The sequence below is a fragment of the Centroberyx affinis genome, unplaced genomic scaffold (genome assembly GCF_046629955.1).
Source record: "Centroberyx affinis isolate AG114_WGS23_722 - 3 ecotype Tasmania unplaced genomic scaffold, CSIRO-AGI_Caff_v1 ptg000915l_1, whole genome shotgun sequence".
In the NCBI taxonomy this organism is placed as follows: domain Eukaryota; kingdom Metazoa; phylum Chordata; class Actinopteri; order Beryciformes; family Berycidae; genus Centroberyx; species Centroberyx affinis.
In genome coordinates this window covers 315401-337087 of record NW_027279498.1, presented here as the reverse complement: position 1 = coordinate 337087, position 21687 = coordinate 315401, and the positions used below count along the sequence as shown (strand labels likewise).

Here is a 21687-nt window from a genome sequence, read left to right as displayed (position 1 = left end):
AAACAGATAGAGTAACCTTTGATATAGAAGGGCCAATTTAACTGTTGCCACAGCAACAAAAGAACACTGCTATGAAAGAGAGGGCTAATTAATTTTCTGTGGAAAACGTGGAATGCTGTTAAATTTACCAGGAATATGTAACCCGTAACCCGTCCGTCTATCTGGAGAAAATTGTTTCTGTAATTGCGGTGTTGAGCGAAATGATGTGTCCTCTCGTTGCCTAGATCCCGGGAAGTACCGCTACAGTCCAGAGAGACTGAAGAAAGCCGAGTCCTGCCAGGCCGAAGACTTCCCTCTTGGAGGACGGAATGGACGCAGGAGATCAGGTGAAATCCCCCCTATCACACACTCTCTCACTCTCTCACTCTCTCACTCTCTCACTCTCTCTCCCTCTCTCTCCCCCTTTCTCTCTCTCTCACTCTCTCAGGATGTTGTTGCAAAATTAATCATGTGCAGTTAATTTTGTTCATGGGAACCTGCACAGCAATGATTCATAGAATGCTATTGGCGATCATTATCTGTCACTTATGCCATCTGTGACATTGTTGTTTTTTTCCTACTTTAGAGCCTGCAAAGCAGATCATAAGGACCACAAAAGGTTGGTACATTGTAGTATTATATGTTTTTATCTTTGGATGTACTGTAGGATTTCGGTACAGGGAAGAGTAGATTGATGAACCATGGGTCAGTAAGATTCACATACTGGTAGCTCTCCAGTGACCCTGCGGCCCCACAACCCTCACAAAGGTTATTCAGTGTCACTAGAATAAGAGCTTTCCATGTCTCCAACTCACGTCTCCTTTGTTCTCCCTCAAAGACACCTGGAAAACAGATCAAAAGACACACACACACACTCACTTACTCCCACTCCCACTCCGCTGGCCTCACCCATAATGAAGTTAATTATATGCAACATCGGTGGAAGGCTTTGTCATACACAAGCTCTTTTCAATAGTCAAATTCAGCCTTACCTTCAGATCTGCGCCTCTCCCTGCTCTCATCTATTCTAATTGGCCGTTATGAAAGAGAAATCCTCCCCAGCTCTTCTTTGCTGCTCCCAGTCCAGATCAATTTTCAAACCAATGTAATGAAGAAGCAATTTTCATGTTACCCTCCCCATCTTGGTGAGGGAGGAGGTTATCATGCCTCGGCTAATTGCATCATGGCCAGTTTGAGCTTCTGAGAGGAAGATATTTATAATTGGTATTTATCTAATCACAAGGCCTCCCTTCAACCTGGACAAGACAAACTACTGCCATAATGATTGCTGCTTGTGGAGACAGATTGTATACTGACCATGATGGAAGATGCATAAGATATTCAGATTGTATTATTATACTCACAATGTTTAAGCTATGTATGTTTGTATTTGTTTTCAGTGTTACTGACATTCTCATTTATTTATCTCCCCCTCTTTTTTATCTTTGCTCTTTATGCAGCTATTTTGAAGGTAAGCATCTGAAATCCAAAAGTACAATTTTTTTGTTTGTTTTTTTCATGGAGATATTTGCATATCCAACTATCTCTGATGCAGGTGCGTTGTTGTTTGTTTTGTTTTTTTTACCTTGCTATGGTTTTTTATTTTACCGTTGTAGCAAAGCATCAGTTCATTTAGTTCAGTGTGTTGTGGTGAGATATGGTTTGACTTTAAACTTTGCATTTTCATTGTGAACAGACTCAACCCAAAAATGAGAAAGTGCAAGCCTAAGCCTTACAGACCTGATATTTTGTTGTGCTTTTCCAAGGCAGAGTTTTATGCTTTGCAGTGTATGTGATTGATAATGTGACTTGTTCATGAGATCATGGAGTTATTTTCTTTGACTTGGCCGGGATTACATGATCATATCACACCGTATGCTAAAGCAGCTTCATGGTGATTCCATCCCATTCACCACCTTGCAGTTGCAATCACAGCACAGCTCTAGCACTGGCCTTGCAGTAACAAACCACATGTCTATGACTTCACACTACAGCATGCAGACAGTGAGGGTGCACTGCTGGGGGACAGGTGCTCCCTTCAGCCAGCCACTAGTATCAGTACGCTGGCCTCCAGTCTAGGCGAGCCCCATTCTGAGAGGCCTTGTGTGGAGGAGGATGTTGAGGATCTAAGCCCCAGAAGGGACTCTCTGGAGCAGCTAAGTCCTACTGACAGTGACCCTAAACTGAGCTCTTCACCCAGCGAGGGTGGGCTGGAGCTGGAGAAGGCAGAGGAGGAGGGAGAGAGTTACAAGGAGGATATACTGATGGGAGACGACCAGGTAGCCGACTTTGCCAGCTCCATGCTGGCAGCCATCTCCTGCTGGCACTATAGGGCCAGGGCTTTGCTTTCTACTCACTTCACAACGGTGAGGCTTTCTGCCACCCACGGGTTTCCCATTTCCTACTCCATTCCACTTACCAATTCTCTGTATCTCCCACTCTCTCTCTCTCTCGTCTCCCTCCCTAATCAAAATCAACTAACATCTCCTACCATTTGCTGTGCACATCGAATGCCTCAATTCGAACTCACACCATGCACTGCACGGACTGAAGCTCTCCCAGAATGCTAATAATCAACTGAAACTCAAGGTCTTTGTTTTACTTTGAAGATGAAGGTCATCCCACCATGCATGCACCGTTCGCATGTGATTATGTGTGTCTGTCGCCTGTCTAGCTCCAGTTCCAGTCTGTTGTGTTCCATAATCATGTTTTCTTGGATATGATTGATCCTGAATTTTATTTGGATGGTGTAAATAAAAATTAAAAGCTTATGCTGTTGAAAAGATGCCCACATTTGCATTAGAACCATTGGCTTAATGCACCCTCTTAAATGATGTTTGACTTCAAAGGTTAATGTAGCCATCTAATTAGATGCTCATTGTAATAGCCAGAGCTTTGCTCTTTGATAATCATATTTCCTAATCATATTTCCCTTCTGAATTTTCATAATTAGAAAGCCTTTGTTAAGGCTAATTGTTATAATAATATTGTTTCTGAATATGAATGAATGCATGTCATTTCAGTAGAAAGAGTTTAATTATAATTGTTTTAGAGGATTCAAAGGTGACCTGAATACACACTAAGTGTCTCCGAAATGTCTGTCCACTGTGACATGATATCCAGTTGTTGGATTTTTCTGCCTCATGCTGTCTCACAGTAGGCGACCCATAGCAGGAATTAGAATAAAAATTCTACCTAAATTCCTTTCATGTGGTGTCTTACTCTTTCAGGATGATCAGAACAGAGATCCTGCTGCTGAACTGCAAACTACGCTGAGAGAGGAGGTAGAAACTTCCAGTCAGGAGGAGAAACCCAGCGATGTGGCTGTTGAAGAGGCTCTTACTACCCAGGTACTTATTAAGATCCCTTTACAATGTTTGGAAACACATCCATACAGCCTCATTTCCAGGCCTTGACGGCACGTGTCTGTGAGGTTGCATGTGACATGTATAATTACTGTGTCAAAGGCCATCCGCCCACATGTCCTAAGGGTTGTACAATTTGTTGTCCGGGCTAATTGCTATTCATGGTATACACTGGATGACACTCACTCAGTATATTTGCTGTTTATGTCATCTCTCTGTGAATGCAGGCAAGCTGATAGTATTCTATAAGTTTCCTACCCAGTAAGTGACCTTGACCATGAGCCCAGCATTTTTGCTAAAGCCTATTTGTATTAAAGAATGCCTGGGGCTGTATTGGTGCCTGATGTATATGTTTAGTCCTGGAAATTAAATTGCCCCCTCCCCCCTCCACCCTCAACCCACACATGCATACACACTGCTGCCCTGTGGTCAGCACTTCCATTGAGAAAAGCAACATTTGATTTCTGGGGCAGGAGCTGCTCTTGCCTGATTCTCCTTGTTACTTAGCGAGACAGTTTCTGCATCGTAGCAAAGTATGACAGGTTGTTATTCTCCCTCCCCTTATCTCCTCCCCACAGCTCGAAAGTGCACTCCTTTGCCAATACAGATACTCCACCACCTGGCAACACCTGGAAATATAGTTAGATTAATGGCAGACTAGGGTGACATCAGCGCAATACACACTGTTAGAACCACAGAAACTGCCTCATTCACCGCTTAATTCACCAAGGGTAATGGAAATGGCCCAGTGAGGAATCACTAGCAATCAAGCTGGAAATGGGATCAGAATGTCTCCATAATTTTACCACAGTTGATATTGTGCATGGGAATAGGTTGATATAATAAAGCTGCAGAGGGGATCATAAGCTGTAACGCATGCATCATAAATTGTGGATGCTGTAGAACTGCCTACTTGACTTTGAATTGGTCCATTAACTTAATGGGAATGTCTCTTTTACTCATTACATCCCACTTTGCTCACACTCCTATCATGTTTCAGGTCACTGTGGCGGAGCTGTCCCCTCTGGACTGTGTCCCTCAAGCAGACAACAACCATCACCTGGAGGGGAGCCAGTCCCAATTTCCTGAGTCTCCTGTCTCACCTTCCCTCCCCGAAGAAACTGATGCCCCACAACCAGAACCTGAGGATACTTCTTCTAGAGGAACTGGAGAAGAAGAGGAGGAAGGAGAGAGTGACTCCTCTGGGCTCCAAGTGGAAGAGACCAGCGTACTGACTAATGGGGAGTTCTCAGAGGAGGAAGAGGAAGTGTTGTTGGACAGTAAGAGCATCCTACCTTCCTCTGTGTTGGACCAGGCCAGTGTGATCGCTGAGCACTTCATCAGCAGCCTGTCCCGACGGAGTAGTCTGGTTTCAGAGGACCTGCGCTCCCTAGCTTGCCCCTCCCCTCCACTAGGCAGCCAGACCTCCAACAACCTCCTGGAGTTCGAGGAGAAGACCCAAGTGTTGGCCAGCCCTTCCCCAGAGCCACAGCTCACCCCCGAGGCTGACCTGTCAACCCCTGCCCACGAACCTGCACCGAACCCCCTCATCGAAGTGGAACGCAGGTCTACTCTCTCCAAACAGGACCGCCTCCTCATCCACAAGATCAGAAGGTACTATGAGCATGCTGAGCACCAAGATGCTAACTTTAGCATCAAGCGCAGGGAAAGTCTCTCTTATATCCCAGCAGGTCTGGTCAGGCACCTGAGCAGACAGCTTAACAGTATTCCTCAGGATCAGACTGTCCCGGTCCACAGGAAAGGCTCCTCGCCTAGCCGGCCCACTTCCTGGTCTGTGTTTGACCTTCCTGGCTTAGAAAAGAATCAAAGAACTGAACCCCATGCTAGACTTCAACCACAGGGACCAGTGGAAGCCAAAGCTAGATCTCAGAGTGTCAGTGATGCCTCTACAACAGATGAGGAGTTCAGACCCTCTTCAGACATGCTCAAGGTTTGGCAGGACATGGAAATGGAGGTAAATAACAGCCTTGAGGAGAAGCAGGATGTCCAGCAGACTGGGGAGGAGAGACCCCATGACTCGAGGTTACAGGTGACATACGGAGGGGAGTTCAGCTTAGACACCTCGGATGCAAAAACCAGAGAAGAGCCACTGCAGATTTTAGAAGAGTCCGAAATGAGCACTGCCTCAGAAGGGTCCCCCATCTCTTCACCACCCACAACCTTCCCAGCAAGGGAGGGGGGATCTGGGCAGGACTCTTGGCTGAGTAAGATCCCCTGGTCCCAGGAGAAGGGCAGAGTCGCCCGGGCCCCACTACCTAGGATCATTAGCCTCCGATCGGGTATGGATGAGGACCAGATCCTACAAGATATGGGAAAGATGAAAAACAAGGTCTTCCAGCTGGCACGTCAATACAGCCAGCGCATCAAAAATAACAGACCTGTAGTCAGGCAGAGGAACCGAGAATCTGAAAATCAACAAGGCTCCAAGAATATGCCACCTGTCCATGAGGAGAAGACGCAATGGAGGGACAAGGGTAAGTAAGGCCAGAAAAAATTACATTTTGCTTTCTTTTGCATTCACATCTTTCGTAGTATTAACTCATGTATGGAGAACACTGTAAAACGTTTTCTGTGTTATTTTTTGTTTTTTGTGTATGTATGCAGCTAGACCCAACCTGACATTGCCCTTGAACACTTACGATCAGGTGATCATCCATGAACTGCGTTCCCCAAGCCCAACCCCCAGCTCTGGAGCCAGCTCCCAGGTCACATCCCCATCCCCCCTACTCGCAACCAACCCCCACAGCCCAGTTCAGTCAGAGAGCTTCCACTGGCCTGACATCCAGGAGCTGCGCTCCAAATACACCCACCCCAGGCTGGACCCAGGGGCTTCCCACCACTCAAAAGTGGCCCATAGCTGCTCAGTCCCAGAGAGGATGCTGGAGTGCTGCACTGACGGGTTCAGTAGTTCATCATGGAAACCTACTGGCTACTCACCCAGCTGCAACGGCTCTGCAGACCTCCACACAGCTCTGACAGGCTCTCCTGAGACCAAATCTGAAACAGTATACCAGGATGGGAGTCCTGTGGTAGAGGACTGGCTCCAGCCCCAGGCCCAGCCTCAGCCTCAGCCCCCACTGTGCAGGTGGAGCTCCTTGGACCACATGCTCTGCACTCTACCTCTCCATGAAGTGCAGAACCTTCAGGAACCTGTGAGGACCTGCTATATAGCTGGTCAGGCCACTCTGCCCAATGAACACAAAGTCATCATAGTGGAAAGAGTTCCTGGAGCCAAGCCAGGAGATGGAGGGAGGCCAGGGGAGCAGGAACTAATGACAAGAGAAAATGGCAAACTACAAGACAGGGGCAACCTCCTCCACGAGGGCCTAGACTGTGCCAAGAAGTCTGCAGTCCTGAGTTCAGGGAAGAAGACAGAGAGTAATCTGGTGAAGAATTTACGGGAGAAGTTCCAGAGCTTGAGCTCAAGTTCATGAACGCTTGAATTGTGTAAAACATGTTCATTATTATCAGGAAATATGCTGTCTTTCTCTGGACCACCATGGGATGATCATGGAGACGTTATCTGCCAGTTATCTGCTCCTTTTCAACATTCAAATATGGGGTTTTTTTGTTTTGTTTTATTTTTTCAGATTTCTTTTTGTTCTTTTTGTCTGCACAATCTCTCTTTTGTTGTGCCAATGTAGTGGACACTGGGTGATGAGTTGTGTTGTCGCCACAAATGTAACATAAAAGGGATATTATTGGTCATTGGTCAAGGCCATGAGGGGAAAGCATGTTGTCTTTGAAAATGTGTAAATGCAATATTTGTACATCGGGTATTTGTCTGCACTGTACAATACAAAGTTTATATAAAAATGTGTATAGTCCTGAATCAATAGAAAGTAATTGAGTTCTATATTGCAGTAGATATGTTGGAGGGAACAGGTCCTACTCTCTTTGCTTCATTATTATGGTCTGCCCCTATTTGCTTGCCACCCACTGTTGGTGATTTCAATATAATTACTATAACACTATTATCATGTAATCATGTAAACTGTCAACTAGAGTTTAGGATGAAAGCAAAAAAGATGGACAGAAGCTAAACTAATACAGTCTGGGCCTTTATCCAAGTGATTACTGCAGTCTTATAAATAAGAGAGCTGTTAGCAAACTCTCATCACAGTTTGACCAAAGAGGGTTTTATTTTCACTTTGTTGAATATTAATTGGTGTGGTCACAACAATATTTGGCTCCCACATCTAGCTGCTTCTAAGATTTTGTTTTCATATATCACTGGAGCTTTTTTTCCTCAATGTGTTGTATATTTTCTTTCATGTTATTTATGAAATTGTATATTTGGAAGAGATTGTCCTCATATAAGTACTGAGCAGTAGCATCCCTTTACTTCTCCATTCCAGAAAATGAGTAGAATATTGTTTCATACTTGAAATTGCCTATATTTTCAATAAAAACAGAAATGTTTAATGTCCACAAGAGCCCTTTTTACCCTGCCATGGGTAGGTACATTTGGAGTACATCAGTATTGGCTTGCATATACCCATTAGTGAGAATCTGAGAACGTATATCTAAAACTCCCATAGCACGTTGTAATGAAGAATATGCTTTCATGTTACTAGGAGATTGAGACAGTGGTCCCAATTTTTTTTTTTTTTTTTTTTTTATAGAAGATGTGATGGAGAAAGAATGACAGAGAGACTATTTTATGACCAAATACATAACATGTGCAAGGAATTTGTCTTGGTAACATGGTGCTATAATCTAACATGACAAGAGTAAGAAGTTACAAGAAGACCTAGTAGCCTGAAATTAAAATATCACAATTAAATATTTTAGAATTATAAGTGTGTTTCCTCTCAGGTTTGAGCAGACAGGGACTCCTAGTGGGAATACAAGGATAAGTTTGTAAAACAGACGACTTGGTGTTTGTGTTTGTGCCTGTAAATCCATTTATTTGTGTTTTTATTTATTTGAAATAACTGCCCAGCCCTGCCCCTTGTGCCAAAGGTTATCAAGTGTCCTTATGAAGCCAGCGCTCAGTTCCCTTCTGTACTGAATCTCATTCTTGGAAAAACTGCGTCAAGCCAACCAGACAGACAGACGTACAGCGGAGGTAAAGTGTTTATCCTTCAAAATAAAAGCGCCTCTATCACCCAAACAAACCCGGTGAAACGCGTGTCCGTCAATACGGGTTTTTATTTTGAATTAATGACCAGAAGTTGTGTCTTTTCACTCGGGCTGCCTTGACACTGGTCCTAGAAACCGACTAGTCGAGTGCAGTGCAGGGCGCAATAGGAGTCTATACTTGAACCAGATGCCAGGAACAGCAGCTTCCCTCTCTGGCACAGAATCAATTAACCCAGCATTTTTTATTTTTATATTGGCGCAAATTCCTCGTTGCGGTCTTGTATAGCCTATATGAAGAATGGGCTGCGCAATATCAGGTCTGGCAGCGAAACCAGAGTTTGGAGAGAAGAACACGGAGGCTGCTACTGCTGCTCATCTCAGCGAGGACCAGATCCAGATGATCAAGGAGTCATGGAAAGTTATCCGGGACGATATCGCCAAAGTTGGGATTATTATGTTCGTCAGGTGAGATGCTTAAGCCTTTTCACTATTTGTCGACTGTTTGTTGCATGATAAATTGCCTAATAGAAGCTAAATTGAAGAACTATAGGCTGGATTTTAGAAGAAAATAGTAAAATATCACAGTAAAGCGGAAGTGAGTACCATAGTAGATACTATTTAATTAGTATTGAGGTCAGTAAACTCACTAATCAGTACCACAGATACTATGACACCCTGTAAGAATTTTGTATGGATTTTTCAGTAGGGAAAATACAACGCCTTAAAAATAATGTAGCGGTATTAGTCAAATTAAAACTATGAGAACAAAAGGTAGGCTACAGATTCAATTATGTGCCTGCGCTGCGCTCATGCAACATGTAAAGCACATCATCTGTGTATAAAGTAGGCTGTGGCTGATTTGCTTGCTATAGTAGACTTGACCTTGAAAGACAGCAGGGGCAACATGTAGACTTTTCACTGACTTCAGCTCCCTTGTAAAGCCCATTGAGACAGCTTGGTGAAACCTTGACCTGCTGGTAACACTCCCAGGCCACAGATATAACATGGCTGGGTCTAGGGCAGGGAAGTCTCAAGGGCTGCGTTGATTCAATGTGATGGTGACACGGTGCCCAACCGCCTCATGCAAGGAAACTACATATCCCTCAACCTCCACCACCATGTCCCTCTGTCTACTGACCCACAGTTTTTCATTCAAGGCTTGGGGCAGAATACCCCCCTCCTCCCTCCTACACACACACACACACAAACACACAAACTCTCTCTCATCACTTCATATCACATCTTAACAGCATTACATAATGCACAGCTTCAGGCCACCCATGGTACAAAGATTAAAGGCATCAGCGATGAGGAAAAGTCGTATTATCGATGATGATGGCCAGCCTCCCTGAAACATCTTTGGCCTTTGGCTGGAAGTAAACTGAAGGAATATGGTGATAAGGACAGACGGACACCAGCTGCTGGTGTCCGTCTTTACTGGAAGCTCTGATTACTGGAAGCAATTCATGTTCATGAATGAACATGAATTGCTTCCAGTAAAACCAGCACAGAGGAAATCACCTGTATTTTTTCCCTTTGCTTGCTGTAGCCTATATACGTATAGAGCCTGTTTCTCAGCAAGGAAATAGTTTTCTTTCAGATTCCTATAACATGAAGACTGTGAAGAGCTCATTTCATGGGTGCCAGAATACTTCTGAATAAAGCCTTTGAGTGGTGCCAATTAAAATTCCACTTGTGCAATTTATTCCTACATTGTATGCATATGTTATGCATGCTCGCCTTTGTCCTCAAGAGATACACACAGTGGAACAAAACGCCACGCTGTCTACATGTTGTCGGTGTGTTAACGGTGCTGGTGGGAGAGCAGCCATTTTCCCTAGACTCTCATCAATGAAGCGAGGGAGCGGGGGTCTGAACAGGGAGAAAGCAAATTTCACAGTCATTTAGCCTCAGAGGAATCCTGTTATGGCTTTCCTCTAAAACAAGACACATTCATCCAAAAACCCACTTACACTGTGGTGCAAACATTGAAGCATTACACACCCAAGACTTCATTCAGTCTAGCATAAATTCTGAATACTTTGGGTTTTAAATTAATAGACCACTGAGGCTGCATATTTCCCCTTTGTGAGGCTATGGTACATGAAACTATAAACATAGAGTATGTGTTCATTACCTTGTTAAATATAAACAGTCTGCTCTTTGTGATTGTAATTACTACCAATCACAAATGTAGGCCTATACTCAAAATATAATAGTAATAACAATAAATAATAAGAGACTTTAGTGGCATAGTGCTTTGTAAACAGTTACAGTGTGCTTTAAACACAATAAAGCAATCATATGTAAAAAGCAATACAATAAACTATAGGATTATAGAACAATGAAACAAGAATAAAATAGGTACATAATAGGTACATAATACAAGAAAACCTGTCAGTAAAAATATGTTTTAAGAAGTTCCTCAGGCAGGGTGTTCAAAAGCCTAGGGGCCTGCATGGCAAAGTCACACACACACACACACACACACACACCTTTACTCTTTGGCCTTCTCTCACACCTCTGTTCATCTATTGATCAAGCGGTTCAATATGGTAAAGACACCTGATGCATTTACTGAAAAGGACTCTGGTCTATATTTCATGGACAGAAACAATGCATGTTTTTCCTCTCACAACCGGGAATGGGCCAAAAGAGCTGCAGGCCCTGGGCAAAAAACAATAAAATTGAAAAAGATAGTCGTTGACGTACGACATCCACAAGTAGTTTCTACAGGGTTAAATAAAGTGTAAATAAACAGTAGTATCAATAAGATGTGCTGGTGGTGTGTGCCATGTGCTCATGTTTTCACAGTCCACCATGCAGCATTTGATGCATATCATTAACCCTCTCTCCATTTCCCTTGCATCACTAAACTATATACTGTCTGATTAAGCACAATTACCATGAGCCTTGCATCTCAGTGGAGCGCAGTACAACACACATTCAGAGGAGGGAACTGTGTATGCTGGTAGCATGACTAATCACAGATACCTCAGCTGGAGGCTGCAAGGTTCTCTGATTGGATAGCAGCATGCTTAAACTCTCTGGTTAAGGAAATTGATTGAGGTTAAATCAAAGAGGAAGACTCCTTTGTTGTCTGAGCTTAGTAGGAGCAGAGGCTCCATTTAACTCCAACTCCATCCTGGTCTGACAGGGCAGGGCAGCTCGGGGGAAACGGGAGTATGGATTGCCAGGCTAACTAACTCCCAGATCCACCGGGCCCTGCTGCTGATTGCAGCTGTGGAGTAAAACCAGAGTGGTGGGCAGTAATGATGAGAAGAAGCAGAATCAGATGGAAAAGGCATATGATCAAAAAGGCACAATCAGATCTCTATTGAAGGAATGAGGTGGAGAGAAAGCATTGAGGATGAGGTAGAAATGGCTAATCACCATATTGATGAGCCACATGAATTGACTTGTTTTGGTGTGGGAATGAATATGTCAGCCTGGTTAGGCTGCTCTTTATGAACAGCGCTCCCAGAGGTTCACGGACGCCTGCTTACTGTTGTCTTGGTAACAGGTTGTTTGAGACCCATCCTGAATGCAAAGATGTCTTCTTCCTGTTCCGAGACGTGGAGGACCTGGAGAGGCTGCGGACCAGCCGGGAGCTGAGGGCACACGGCCTGCGGTCAGTCACCAACTCTCACATCACATATTACCATCGTCCAGCCTGACACAGGACAAACCAGACCTGCCAAGGATAGTATAGCGCAGCGCAATCCAGCCCAGCACAGCATGGGATAGCACTGGGACGGGAACCATGTTATAGTCCAGCACACCGAAGCTTAACAGGTCACAATACAACAGCTCAACACAGGAAAGAGAAGCGAAGGCATTACTTACTGTTGTGTGGAGTGCAATCCCTGCTGCTGAATGACATGCATTTTAAAGATAATTTTAAGCATCTCTCCAACCACTGCCTCGCACTATAACAAAAATACATAATTAAATGGTGTTCCAAACATGCAGCGCAAGACACAAACCATGAGATAAAAGCAGGAGAGTCCTCACAGGCACTTGGGTGGTTCCACCATCATGCCTCTCTGTGTTCCTCTCCACACAAGGCCAACAGAGCTAATTATGCCTGAGGGCCTAAAGGTACGCGTGACATCACAGCCGCCAGGCACAGGCGAACGTGTTATACGTCCCAGCGTGAACCAGCTGCTCTCTAAATTCACTGATAAGGCCAAATGGCCCTTCAGCCACTCTCAGGTACATTAGTATAAATGTCCGTGGTGGCAGCCAGGCAGAGAGAGGGAGCGAGAGAGAGCGAAACCAACTCTAACCCCTTTGTTGCATATTCATCATCAAAACGGTCACGCACGCACTCTGCGGTGAAATGATGGCAGACACACCTGCAAGCAACAAAGAGAATTGATCCTGTGGTTTCACTGTTCAGGAAAAACAATGTTTTCACGGGATAAATATTGCACAATCAGCTGGCCATTAACTAGATTGATAGATGCTCAATCAATTTCATCCATTATTCTTGGCATTTGAGATTCTAAACTCACAAATGTCACCATCATGGTCAACTATTGGCTATACTAATTCATGTAGGTCAATCAGGCCAGGTAATTCATCCAGAGTCTTTGTCCCTGTGTCTCTTTCAGGGTGATGTCCTTTATCGAGAAAAGTGTGGCTCGGCTGGACCAGCTGGAACGACTGGAGGCTCTGGCTCTGGAGCTTGGGAAAAGCCATTATCGTTACAATGCCCCACCTAAATACTACAGTGTAAGATCCTGATAATCCCAATGGCACTGAGCCGCAGTCTAATTATTACCATGCTGTGTTGTTTATGATGGAGTACATACTCAAATTTCAACTCATGGCACTAAATAACTAAATAACACAATGGAATGACACAGTAATTGAACACTAGTCACCACAGCATTAGGACATTGTTTATCATATCACTGAGTGCCTCATATAGGATGAATTATTTTCCAGTATGTCGGAGCAGAATTCATTTGTGCCGTCCAGCCCATCCTGAAGGAGAGGTGGACCGCTGAGCTGGAGGAGGCGTGGAAGGTAAGAGGCACCGTTCAGCCTCTCTGTCTGACCTCTGTGGCTCCGCACACGGACGTCAGGCAGAGGCTTTTCCAGGAACCCGGCCTGCGTAAACGCCCGGTGAAACAGGCTTGATGAGTGTAACCATCATGTCAATAGTAACACATGACGGTTGGTGTCCAGAGTTCTCCACATCTCCTCATGCGTCATGTAACATGTCAAGATGAAAAGCACAGCAACGCAGGCTTGACTGATGTGAAAATTTACATGTCATTGAACCATAAATGATCATATTGAGACAGCGGAACATGGCTCTGTCACAGCGCGTCATGTCACATGAAGATCACTCACATGTTATTAATGCAGTTGTGCTCAAAAATGACACGGCTGCTCTTAGGTTTTGGGTTTACATATGAAATAGAACCATACCCCCTTCAGTGAATCTGGTGAAATATAGTGTACACCATTTAAGTTGGTTACGGCAGTGGTACTCAACCTGGGGATCAGGACACCATGGGGGGTCACAAAATGATTTTGGGGGTATTGTGAAATGATACATGGAATCTGATAAAGATATGTGTAAGATACAAATATGTTATCATGTGTTTAATTGCCCTTTATTGCGAAATGGCATGTCTGCAGCCTCTTGGCCTATCCAATAATTAAGTAAAATAGCCTTAATAGAAAAAAATGTCAATCTTTCAGTGGTTTACGTTTCTGCACAGCTTTATCTGCTACCAGAAATGACCTCTGCTGCTCTCTAGTGGTTGAATGAATGAACCTTTTTTTCAGTTTGTAACTCGTTCACCTATTAGTGTCCTGACCCACTTCACTGTTGTTTCTGACCCAGACGTTGTTTCTGTATGTGACCGGCCTAATGAAGCAGGGATACCAGGAGGAGAGCAACCGACACCGCCATCTAGCAGCCTCGCCGAAGGAGAGACCAGACAAGAAGAACACCGCCCTATGAGACCGCTGGCTCCGCCACACCTCAGACTGTTTTTACAAGTAGAGCACAGAAATGTGGCTATGTACATAGTGTATTTATTGTCTCATTTTCTACATTGCTCGTGTTTACCAAGCTGTAAGCAATGGGAGAGGAAGACCAGTCGGCCCTTTCTTTGGGGTAATCTCTATGAAATATTTGCTATTTTATCAGACTGAAGAAAAAGGCAGTGAATTTTAACAAAGCACTTTATTTCTCAACTTAGAAACTGCTGTATTTCTCTCCAATGAGATTTGGACACACTGTAGCATGATGAGACACTACAAATGGTTGAAGAAAAATGCCGGCTGTAGTTGTACCTGCCTTGTAATTGGGATAAACAGAATTCACGTTGTTAGATTTACAGTCAATACTTTGCTGTCTCTGTACTCATAAATCAAATATGCCTTTCAGTAAATCTACTACTTTATTAATACATTTAATTTTGTTCCATTTAACTCAGTCATGACCTCCTTCCAAAGTGGTTTCCTATTTACAACTGAATTATGCACATTAAATTAAGCTAAACTGTGCATTTCATAGAGGTTTAACAACTTAAGAAGGTTGCTTTGACAGCTTGCCTTACGATGAACTCAGTTTACCTCTGTGGTTAAAAAAAAAAAAGGCACAACAGCAAGTCCATTCTACTTTTAAACAAATGAAGAAAAACAGGCAAGAGCTTATTTTTATCTCTAATATGAAGCCAAGTCAAATATTTTCACATCGATTTAAAAACAAAAATTAAATCTGATTTACGCATTTCTGAGCACCTATGCTTACATTTCTCCTTAAAAAAAAAAAAAAAAAAATCATTTAACTGGAATATTAAATAAAAATCTGTGGAGATGCAGTCAAATTGAGACATGCCAACACAACTCTTAGGTTAGCTCTAAACAGAATATAAATAGGGACGATAACAATTAAATGAAATATTATGAAAGGCAATTAATCATTGGGCTCCATCATTTTGGCCACTCCGAAAGCGACACAGCGGTAACTTGGTTCCAAAGCAGACATGTTGGTGCGGGCTGTGGTGATTCAATAAACTTGACTTGCTGCATCCTGTATGAGTATTAGAAATCCTCAGGTTTTCTGCTCCAATCCACCAATGGCACTGAACGGCCAGGGATGAGACGTTATCGTGCAGACGATGGCATGATATCAAAGCAGTCGCTAGGTGGACAAACAGTGATTCTGAGGCGTCAGGTGAATGGGGGAAGCTGGAAGGGGCTGCAGGCCAGTTGGAGCCCTCCCCCACTCCCTCAGATGGTACAGGCCAGTCTAGGTACCCAAGGTATGGAAGAGTCTGTTGCTCATTGGGTGGCTTTGGTTTTCTTGCTTTTGCTTTTCTTATCTTTCTTCTTAAGTCCATCCATGTGAGCTCTAAGGAGGTTGGAGTATGCCTGCAAAGAAGACTTCAAGAATCAAGTTGATGGATAAACAACAATATTAAATCGCTATTCTACCTTTACAGACATATCCAAAACAACCTATTACGGAACACAAACTAATGCTCATCATGTCTGTTATCAGCAAGAAGTAGACGTCATCAATACAGAAGCTGCATACAGCACCCCACACTAATACAGTTTCCTTACAATATCAAAATGAAAACACTTTCCATGCAAGCGTATTCCTTATTAGAAAACCTACCATCTGAAACTTGATTACTTCTTTGGTGCTGACCTGAAAATGAAAGAAATGGGAATTCAGCATTGTGCATAAGGTCAACAGCTGTTATAAATGATAAAGATCCAACATAAGAACATGGGAAACCCAGGAGGCTCACCACTGTGCTAATTTTCTTCTTGCCATCAGACGCTCTGATGAGACATTTGTTGTCTGCTGGTTCAAATGATTCCGAGTGGCCCTTTCTGGGAACTGGTTTGGTCCTGCCGTCATCTGGAAGGAGAAACACAACCCAACCCAGCTGTTTAGATGTAGGGAAAAGGCGACTCGGGGCCCTCTTTCATGTCGAAACGAAAGGAATATTTTTGACAACCACCCAGGAAGACCCCACTTACATTTCTTTAATGTGATGACAACACTACCAGAGGTTCTGCATTTCTGGAACAGCCGCGTGAGCTCGGTCAGAAACTAGAGGACGGAAAGCAAAGATAGATCGTGATGTTCCAACAACGACAATTTTACTGTCCAACCCAACATTTTCAGTATGCTGCGACTGAATTCAAGATACAACGTGCAATGCGCACGGCACAGGATCTAATGAACAAAACCTGATTGACTGTGTGCTGTTTTACTAAGGACCTGATACATATTTAGGAAACATATTATTCTGAATAGAAAATACATTATTCTGTTTACGTTAGCTCAGACTGCCATCAAAGGACGGCTACTTGTATAGGAGTGTAGTTAGGCTAAACTGCCCTCATGTACGAGATGTTAGCATAACTTAGCTATTTATCTAACGCTAAAACCCAAATTACTTTTTCAAGAGAGCTGCCATAAATATTGTTGTTTCTGGGTTAGAAAGCAGCGTACATGCTTGCCACAGAGCCTATCTCACCTCTCTTTGAGTGTCTCAGTTGGCAAACCGGTATTAGTTAAACTAGCAGGCTAACGAGTCAGATGGACGGCTAGCTTGTCCAACGTTAACGATACCACAGCTAGCAAGCTAGTAAAGCAGACTGTGGGTTTTTCAAGTTTACAATGCAGCAAGAAAAAGACAACCAGGTGTGACGATGTAAAAAAAAAAATACAATCAGAATGTAATATTATCTTTTGTATCTTACCGAATCGTTTTCAAGTAGCACCATGATTCAAACTTCAATTCAACCGCAGCGTTAGTTAATCAGCTCACTCTCAGGCAAGCTAGCCGCTGAAGCACACGTACTACAACACGGAGCCCCGCCCTGCGCCTGCGCCCTTGTGGTTTAATTTTCATTACACTGCCATCTACTGGGGGGAGGAGGAATTACACCCAACTCTCCCCTCCAGCTAAAACCATAGGGTAAAACGTTGGGTGAACAAAATGCTATTGCTATACAAAAGGTAACAGTCTTTATTTCATGATGCATTACACCCCATGTAAATCTTATAAAAAAACAAATATCAAGGATAACACAGTAAAGCTGAGGAGCATATTTATAGGTAGAGGTGAGGTGTGAAGCCAGACAGCTGTCGATGAAACAGCTGGTACAATGTGACATGATGTGACAGTTTCATTCATAAAAATGCCTATTGACCATATCCACAATTTCACCACACAGTCTCTTCAAAGAATATGAGTAATATTATGCCTTTACCATTCATGTCTTGGATAATGGTGCAAATTAGTTATATCACACACAAAAAAAATGGAGAGATCAATGTGAACTGCTGATTTTGATATCAAGATAACATAATTTGTTTCTACTGAATATGACCTTAATTACAAAATGTATTCATGTAAAATTTTTACATGAATCCTATCCTCTTGATAGTGCACAGTCTGGGTGGTGTCCCAGGTCAGCGAGGTGCACAGCATACTGGGAGTACCAGTCTCGGTCAAACACCGCACTGAGCTGGCTCTGCAGGGCCTCGGTCTTCCACTCAGCACGAGGGGCACGCTCGGAAACCACCAGACCCACTCCAGCTGTGGTGGAAAAGTAGTCCGCTGACCAGTTGGAGGTCCCTGGGGAACACAGTGTCGGCCAGTCAATCATTAGCTGGTTCACATGCAACAAACATATGTGCTTAGTAGTTTGAGCTCAACCATTAATGCGGATAAAAATAACCCTAAAGCTAATCTGTTACTCACCAACGTAGGCTACTTTATCAGTCACCATGAATTTATTATGGTTGACTCTGGAATATGGGATGTCAGACTGGTTTCCCACAGGCACAATGAACAGTTTCTGAAAGACAGTCAGGCGTTAACAGAAAAAAAAAGGACAAAAGCACTGGTACAAATGTTGTGTTTAAGGGTCAGAAACATATTTATAGCAGAGTATTCTTCATGTTGTGTCTTACTATTTGGATGCTGATATTGTGGCCGGGGGAGTGTATTGAGGCTAGAGATTGCAGGAAGGGCAGCATGGCTGGGTCGGAGTCCCGTCCGCAGCTGATCAGCATTCGGATCTTAACCTGCCGCTCGAACGCAGCCGTCCTAATGGCATCATCAATAGCCGGCCAGTATCTGTTGAATCAAAATAACATTTGGGAAATAAGGTCAAACTCAGGCATAGTTTGATGAGATAATATAAAAAATGGTTCCCTTTGCGGTCAATGTCGGTCAGGTTCACCTCCGAGGCCGTAGGAACCGTGTGGTGGGGAAATACTCCATGACAGCTACATCGATGAAGTGTTGAGCCCCGGAGATGATGGACAGAATAGCCTCCAGGTCCTGGGTCCGCGACAGAGGGCAGAACGAGGGAGGAGAGCCCTTGGGTGCAACACAAATAGGGAATATCACCAAAAACAAAACAAGAAGCGTCCTACATTAAATACATTTAAATCTGAGCTGGTTTTCCTGAGTGATATTGTGACAAATGTGCTGTATTTTAACTGAGCCATTTCTCCAAGACAACATTAAAATCAAATCCATCTCTACTCTCGTTTCTAACTTTTTCTTTGATACAACACCCCTCCCTCCACCAGCATAACTATGTCCCGTTAGAGGGAACCGAGACTCACTGAGAGGAAGAGTCTGCTGGAAACGTTATCGGCTTTCACCACTAGGGGGTGATCTTGGTTGATGGCCGTGTCATACTGTGGGGGCCAGGGCTCCGGCAGGGAGCTGTTGGGCTGTCCCATCACCCAGTAGGACTGGAAGATCTTATGGAGGTCTTCTGCCAGGCTGGAGCAGTTGTAGATGACCACTCCCAGCTCCTTTACCTACAGCAGAGATTCAAAAGGGAGTTATGAAACGGTCAAGCCATGCGTTTGAAGCTTGGAAATAAGCATCTAGGAATGTTGATTTTTGTTGTTACCTCTGTGAGAGATCTCCAGTCCATGTTGGCGCTTCCAATAAATAGATGCTTTCTGTCAACAATCCAGAACTTGCTGTGAAGGACGCCCTTTGTCAAGTGCCCAAAGTTCACCTTCCTCACCTGAACTCCTACAGACAAACAATGTGGAGGAGAGTAGAAGAGAGGGAAGTGGTCTGAATTATATTTTCTCTTTCTGTGGTCCACAAAGACAATGCATACGGCTACAAATAAAAATACCCTGCACTGAATGTAGACGATCCGCTGAAGTGATACAATTATTTTTATTTCCTAACCTTTCTGTCTCAAGATGTTTAAGTCTGTGGAGTTATTTGGAATGGAGGGAACGCTGGTCACCACTCGGACAGATACGTTCCTGGAGGGCAAAGCTTCAAATTGCTCCAGAATATCTCTTCCCTGCCGAGACAAGACCAGAGTTCAGACTGACCATATCATGGGACACTTTAACATAGATTAGGTCTAGACATTGACTTATTTTTTATTCAACACTGATTCTTATTTTGATGTTTGTGAGCAATGATTCAGTGTTTATTTCTTAACGCACAGGTAGGTCAGAGGAGGAGTTCACGTTGATATCTTCACCAGTTAGAGTCCAATAGAAAGAGGCCACGTCCATTTGTTCCGTTGCCATGGAGAGAAGCTCTTTCCAGACTTTTTCTAGAGGGATCCCAAGGGTGACATTGGCTTTATATTTCATATGTAGGGGAATGCTCTCCACAAGGGCCATTCTGAGGGATAAACAAAGGTACTCACTGTGAACTCACTGGAGACTGAACTGTGAAAAATCACAGTGCAATTTAGTGAAACTAACCAATTTTTATTCATTAAACTCAATGTTTCAAAACATAATTGCTTGTTATAAACTTCATAACATAGAATGTGATGTTGATGATGAAATGATGAGCAACTCTGACAAAAAAAAACCCAACTTCCTTCTTGTTGTTTTAATGAAGTTACAGGACTTGGGTGAATCATTGGTCTATTTCTGATCAAATTAAAATAATGACATTGATGAAAATTAGTATCCAGCTCAATCCCTAGTCAACACAGTTTGGTGCAACTGACACTAAAAACCTCTTCACCAGTGAAAGAATAAATAACATTGGAATGCAGTTCATCAATTAGTGGATTCAACTATAAACTCTTGTCAACATGACTGGACATTTGCTCATTGAGCGTATTGTCTCAAGTTCACCTAGTGAGTTTTACTACATCAGAACAACAAAGTACTTTGACCTAATAATGCAGTAAGCTACTGTTTTAGTACAGTTCAAGGAAGCAAGAAACTTAGCCTATGTTTCCAAGTTGAAGTGCCTTAATATTACAGTGTGATCTGTTCTCAGCTACAGCAGAGAGTAGGGACGCTACACCTCATCCTCTGACAGGATCTAAGCATGAATTGATTACTGACAACACACATTAACTTAACTATATCTCCAATGAGTCAACAAGCAGACTGCTGTGTCTGGTCTGACCTGCACTGGTCTGTAGAGAAATTCCCTTCACCAGCATCCTGAGGAAGTGTCTCGTGATTTTTGGGAGATTTCGGTCTCTCCAACACAGCGATGGCCAGCAGGATCCCCAGTACGGTCAGACAGCCCACTGCCACGGCTACTGTCACACAGCCGGTGGTAGTCTTTTAAAGACATAAAGTTACATTATGACAGTAAAATGAGTCAGATGATAAAACAAGTCAGACAATTAGAAATGTAACAAACAGTAAGTGGATGCGTGGTAAATTGATGTTTGATGTATAGTCCTACCCTTTTGTTTGAAACGTAACTGTCATGCAGCTCTCTGTAGGAAGAGGTCATTCTCCTTCCAGGTGTTACTGACCTGTTACAGTTCAAAACAGGGAAAGCATCATCACTGATAGTCAATCGACATTTTAGTTCTCCGATTATAATCATAACGTCTCTCTTCATTTTGCGGAAGAATAGGCTACATTTCACAGTAAATGTATGATGATCTTCAAAGCGTTAAGCTGCATGTAAGCAAATATAAAAGCTACTTACACAAGGCAGTCGATGGATACTGATGTGTTTCCACTGAAGCGCTCTCACAATACGACTCTAACTTTTGGTTTCTTCCTCTTTAGCGCTTTCCCCCGAAACAGAGTCGAAACAATATCTATGTTATTGAATATACTCCATCAAGACCTCGTTCCCGTTTTTACTTTCATTTCAGGTTTTGAGTCGCGTATCGCTTTAAATAAATAATGGGCCGCGAGGGAAGAAAATACAAAAAAATCCCAAAATAAACCAAAACCATCAACAAAACAGATTTACTA

The 21687-nt window shown here is 43.3% G+C and overlaps 4 protein-coding genes across 4 annotated transcripts in view; 2 read left to right on the top strand and 2 right to left on the bottom strand.

The window, feature by feature from the left end:
- LOC139645839 (pleckstrin homology domain-containing family G member 3-like) overlaps positions 1-7746 on the top strand; it is a 35439-nt gene extending 27693 nt beyond the window's left edge. The window contains exons 13-18 of the mRNA XM_071521691.1: positions 225-326; positions 566-598; positions 1440-1450; positions 3210-3329; positions 4345-5839; positions 5970-7746. Of these exons, the coding sequence (XP_071377792.1) occupies positions 225-326; positions 566-598; positions 1440-1450; positions 3210-3329; positions 4345-5839; positions 5970-6799 (2591 nt within the window). The 3' untranslated portion in view covers positions 6800-7746. The remainder of the gene's footprint in view (positions 1-224; positions 327-565; positions 599-1439; positions 1451-3209; positions 3330-4344; positions 5840-5969) is intronic.
- Positions 7747-8748: 1002 nt separating this feature from the next.
- On the top strand, positions 8749-14433 carry xgb (x globin). Its single transcript, XM_071521675.1, has 5 exons — positions 8749-8915; positions 11974-12081; positions 13067-13187; positions 13404-13484; positions 14314-14433. The coding sequence occupies exons 1-5, from the start codon at positions 8749-8751 to the stop codon at positions 14431-14433; spliced, it is 597 nt and encodes a 198-aa protein (XP_071377776.1).
- A 206-nt stretch (positions 14434-14639) lies between these two features.
- Positions 14640-17313, bottom strand: srp14 (signal recognition particle 14). Its single transcript, XM_071521676.1, has 5 exons — positions 17202-17313; positions 16473-16545; positions 16238-16350; positions 16102-16134; positions 14640-15851 (listed from the first exon to the last, which is right to left on the bottom strand). The coding sequence occupies exons 1-5, from the start codon at positions 17223-17225 to the stop codon at positions 15762-15764; spliced, it is 333 nt and encodes a 110-aa protein (XP_071377777.1). The 5' UTR covers positions 17226-17313; the 3' UTR covers positions 14640-15761.
- Positions 17314-17471: 158 nt separating this feature from the next.
- LOC139645827 (5'-3' exonuclease PLD4) lies at positions 17472-21543 on the bottom strand. Its single transcript, XM_071521674.1, has 11 exons — positions 21413-21543; positions 21161-21233; positions 20873-21033; positions 19942-20125; positions 19673-19793; positions 19380-19507; positions 19084-19284; positions 18693-18832; positions 18421-18586; positions 18209-18305; positions 17472-18082 (listed from the first exon to the last, which is right to left on the bottom strand). Exons 2-11 carry the CDS (start codon positions 21209-21211, stop codon positions 17877-17879), a joined length of 1455 nt encoding a protein of 484 aa, XP_071377775.1. The 5' UTR covers positions 21212-21233; positions 21413-21543; the 3' UTR covers positions 17472-17876.
- Between the last annotated feature and the right edge of the window lie 144 nt (positions 21544-21687).

Coding starts and splice junctions, on each gene's coding strand:
- xgb (XM_071521675.1), top strand. CDS start 8,749: ATGGGCTGCGCAATATCAGGTCTGGCAGCGAAACCAGAGTTTGGAGAG. Junction 12,082..13,066: donor CTGAGGGCACACGGCCTGCG/GTCAGTCACCAA, acceptor TGTCTCTTTCAG/GGTGATGTCCTTTATCGAGA. Junction 13,485..14,313: donor AGCTGGAGGAGGCGTGGAAG/GTAAGAGGCACC, acceptor TTTCTGACCCAG/ACGTTGTTTCTGTATGTGAC.
- srp14 (XM_071521676.1), bottom strand. CDS start 17,225: ATGGTGCTACTTGAAAACGATTCG. Junction 16,351..16,472: donor TGTCATCACATTAAAGAAAT/GTAAGTGGGGTC, acceptor TTCTCCTTCCAG/ATGACGGCAGGACCAAACCA. Junction 16,135..16,237: donor AGAAGAAAATTAGCACAGTG/GTGAGCCTCCTG, acceptor TTTCATTTTCAG/GTCAGCACCAAAGAAGTAAT.
- LOC139645827 (XM_071521674.1), bottom strand. CDS start 21,211: ATGACCTCTTCCTACAGAGAGCTGCATGACAGTTACGTTTCAAACAAA. Junction 21,034..21,160: donor GTTACGTTTCAAACAAAAGG/GTAGGACTATAC, acceptor TGTCTTTAAAAG/ACTACCACCGGCTGTGTGAC. Junction 18,306..18,420: donor ACAATATCAGCATCCAAATA/GTAAGACACAAC, acceptor ACTGTCTTTCAG/AAACTGTTCATTGTGCCTGT.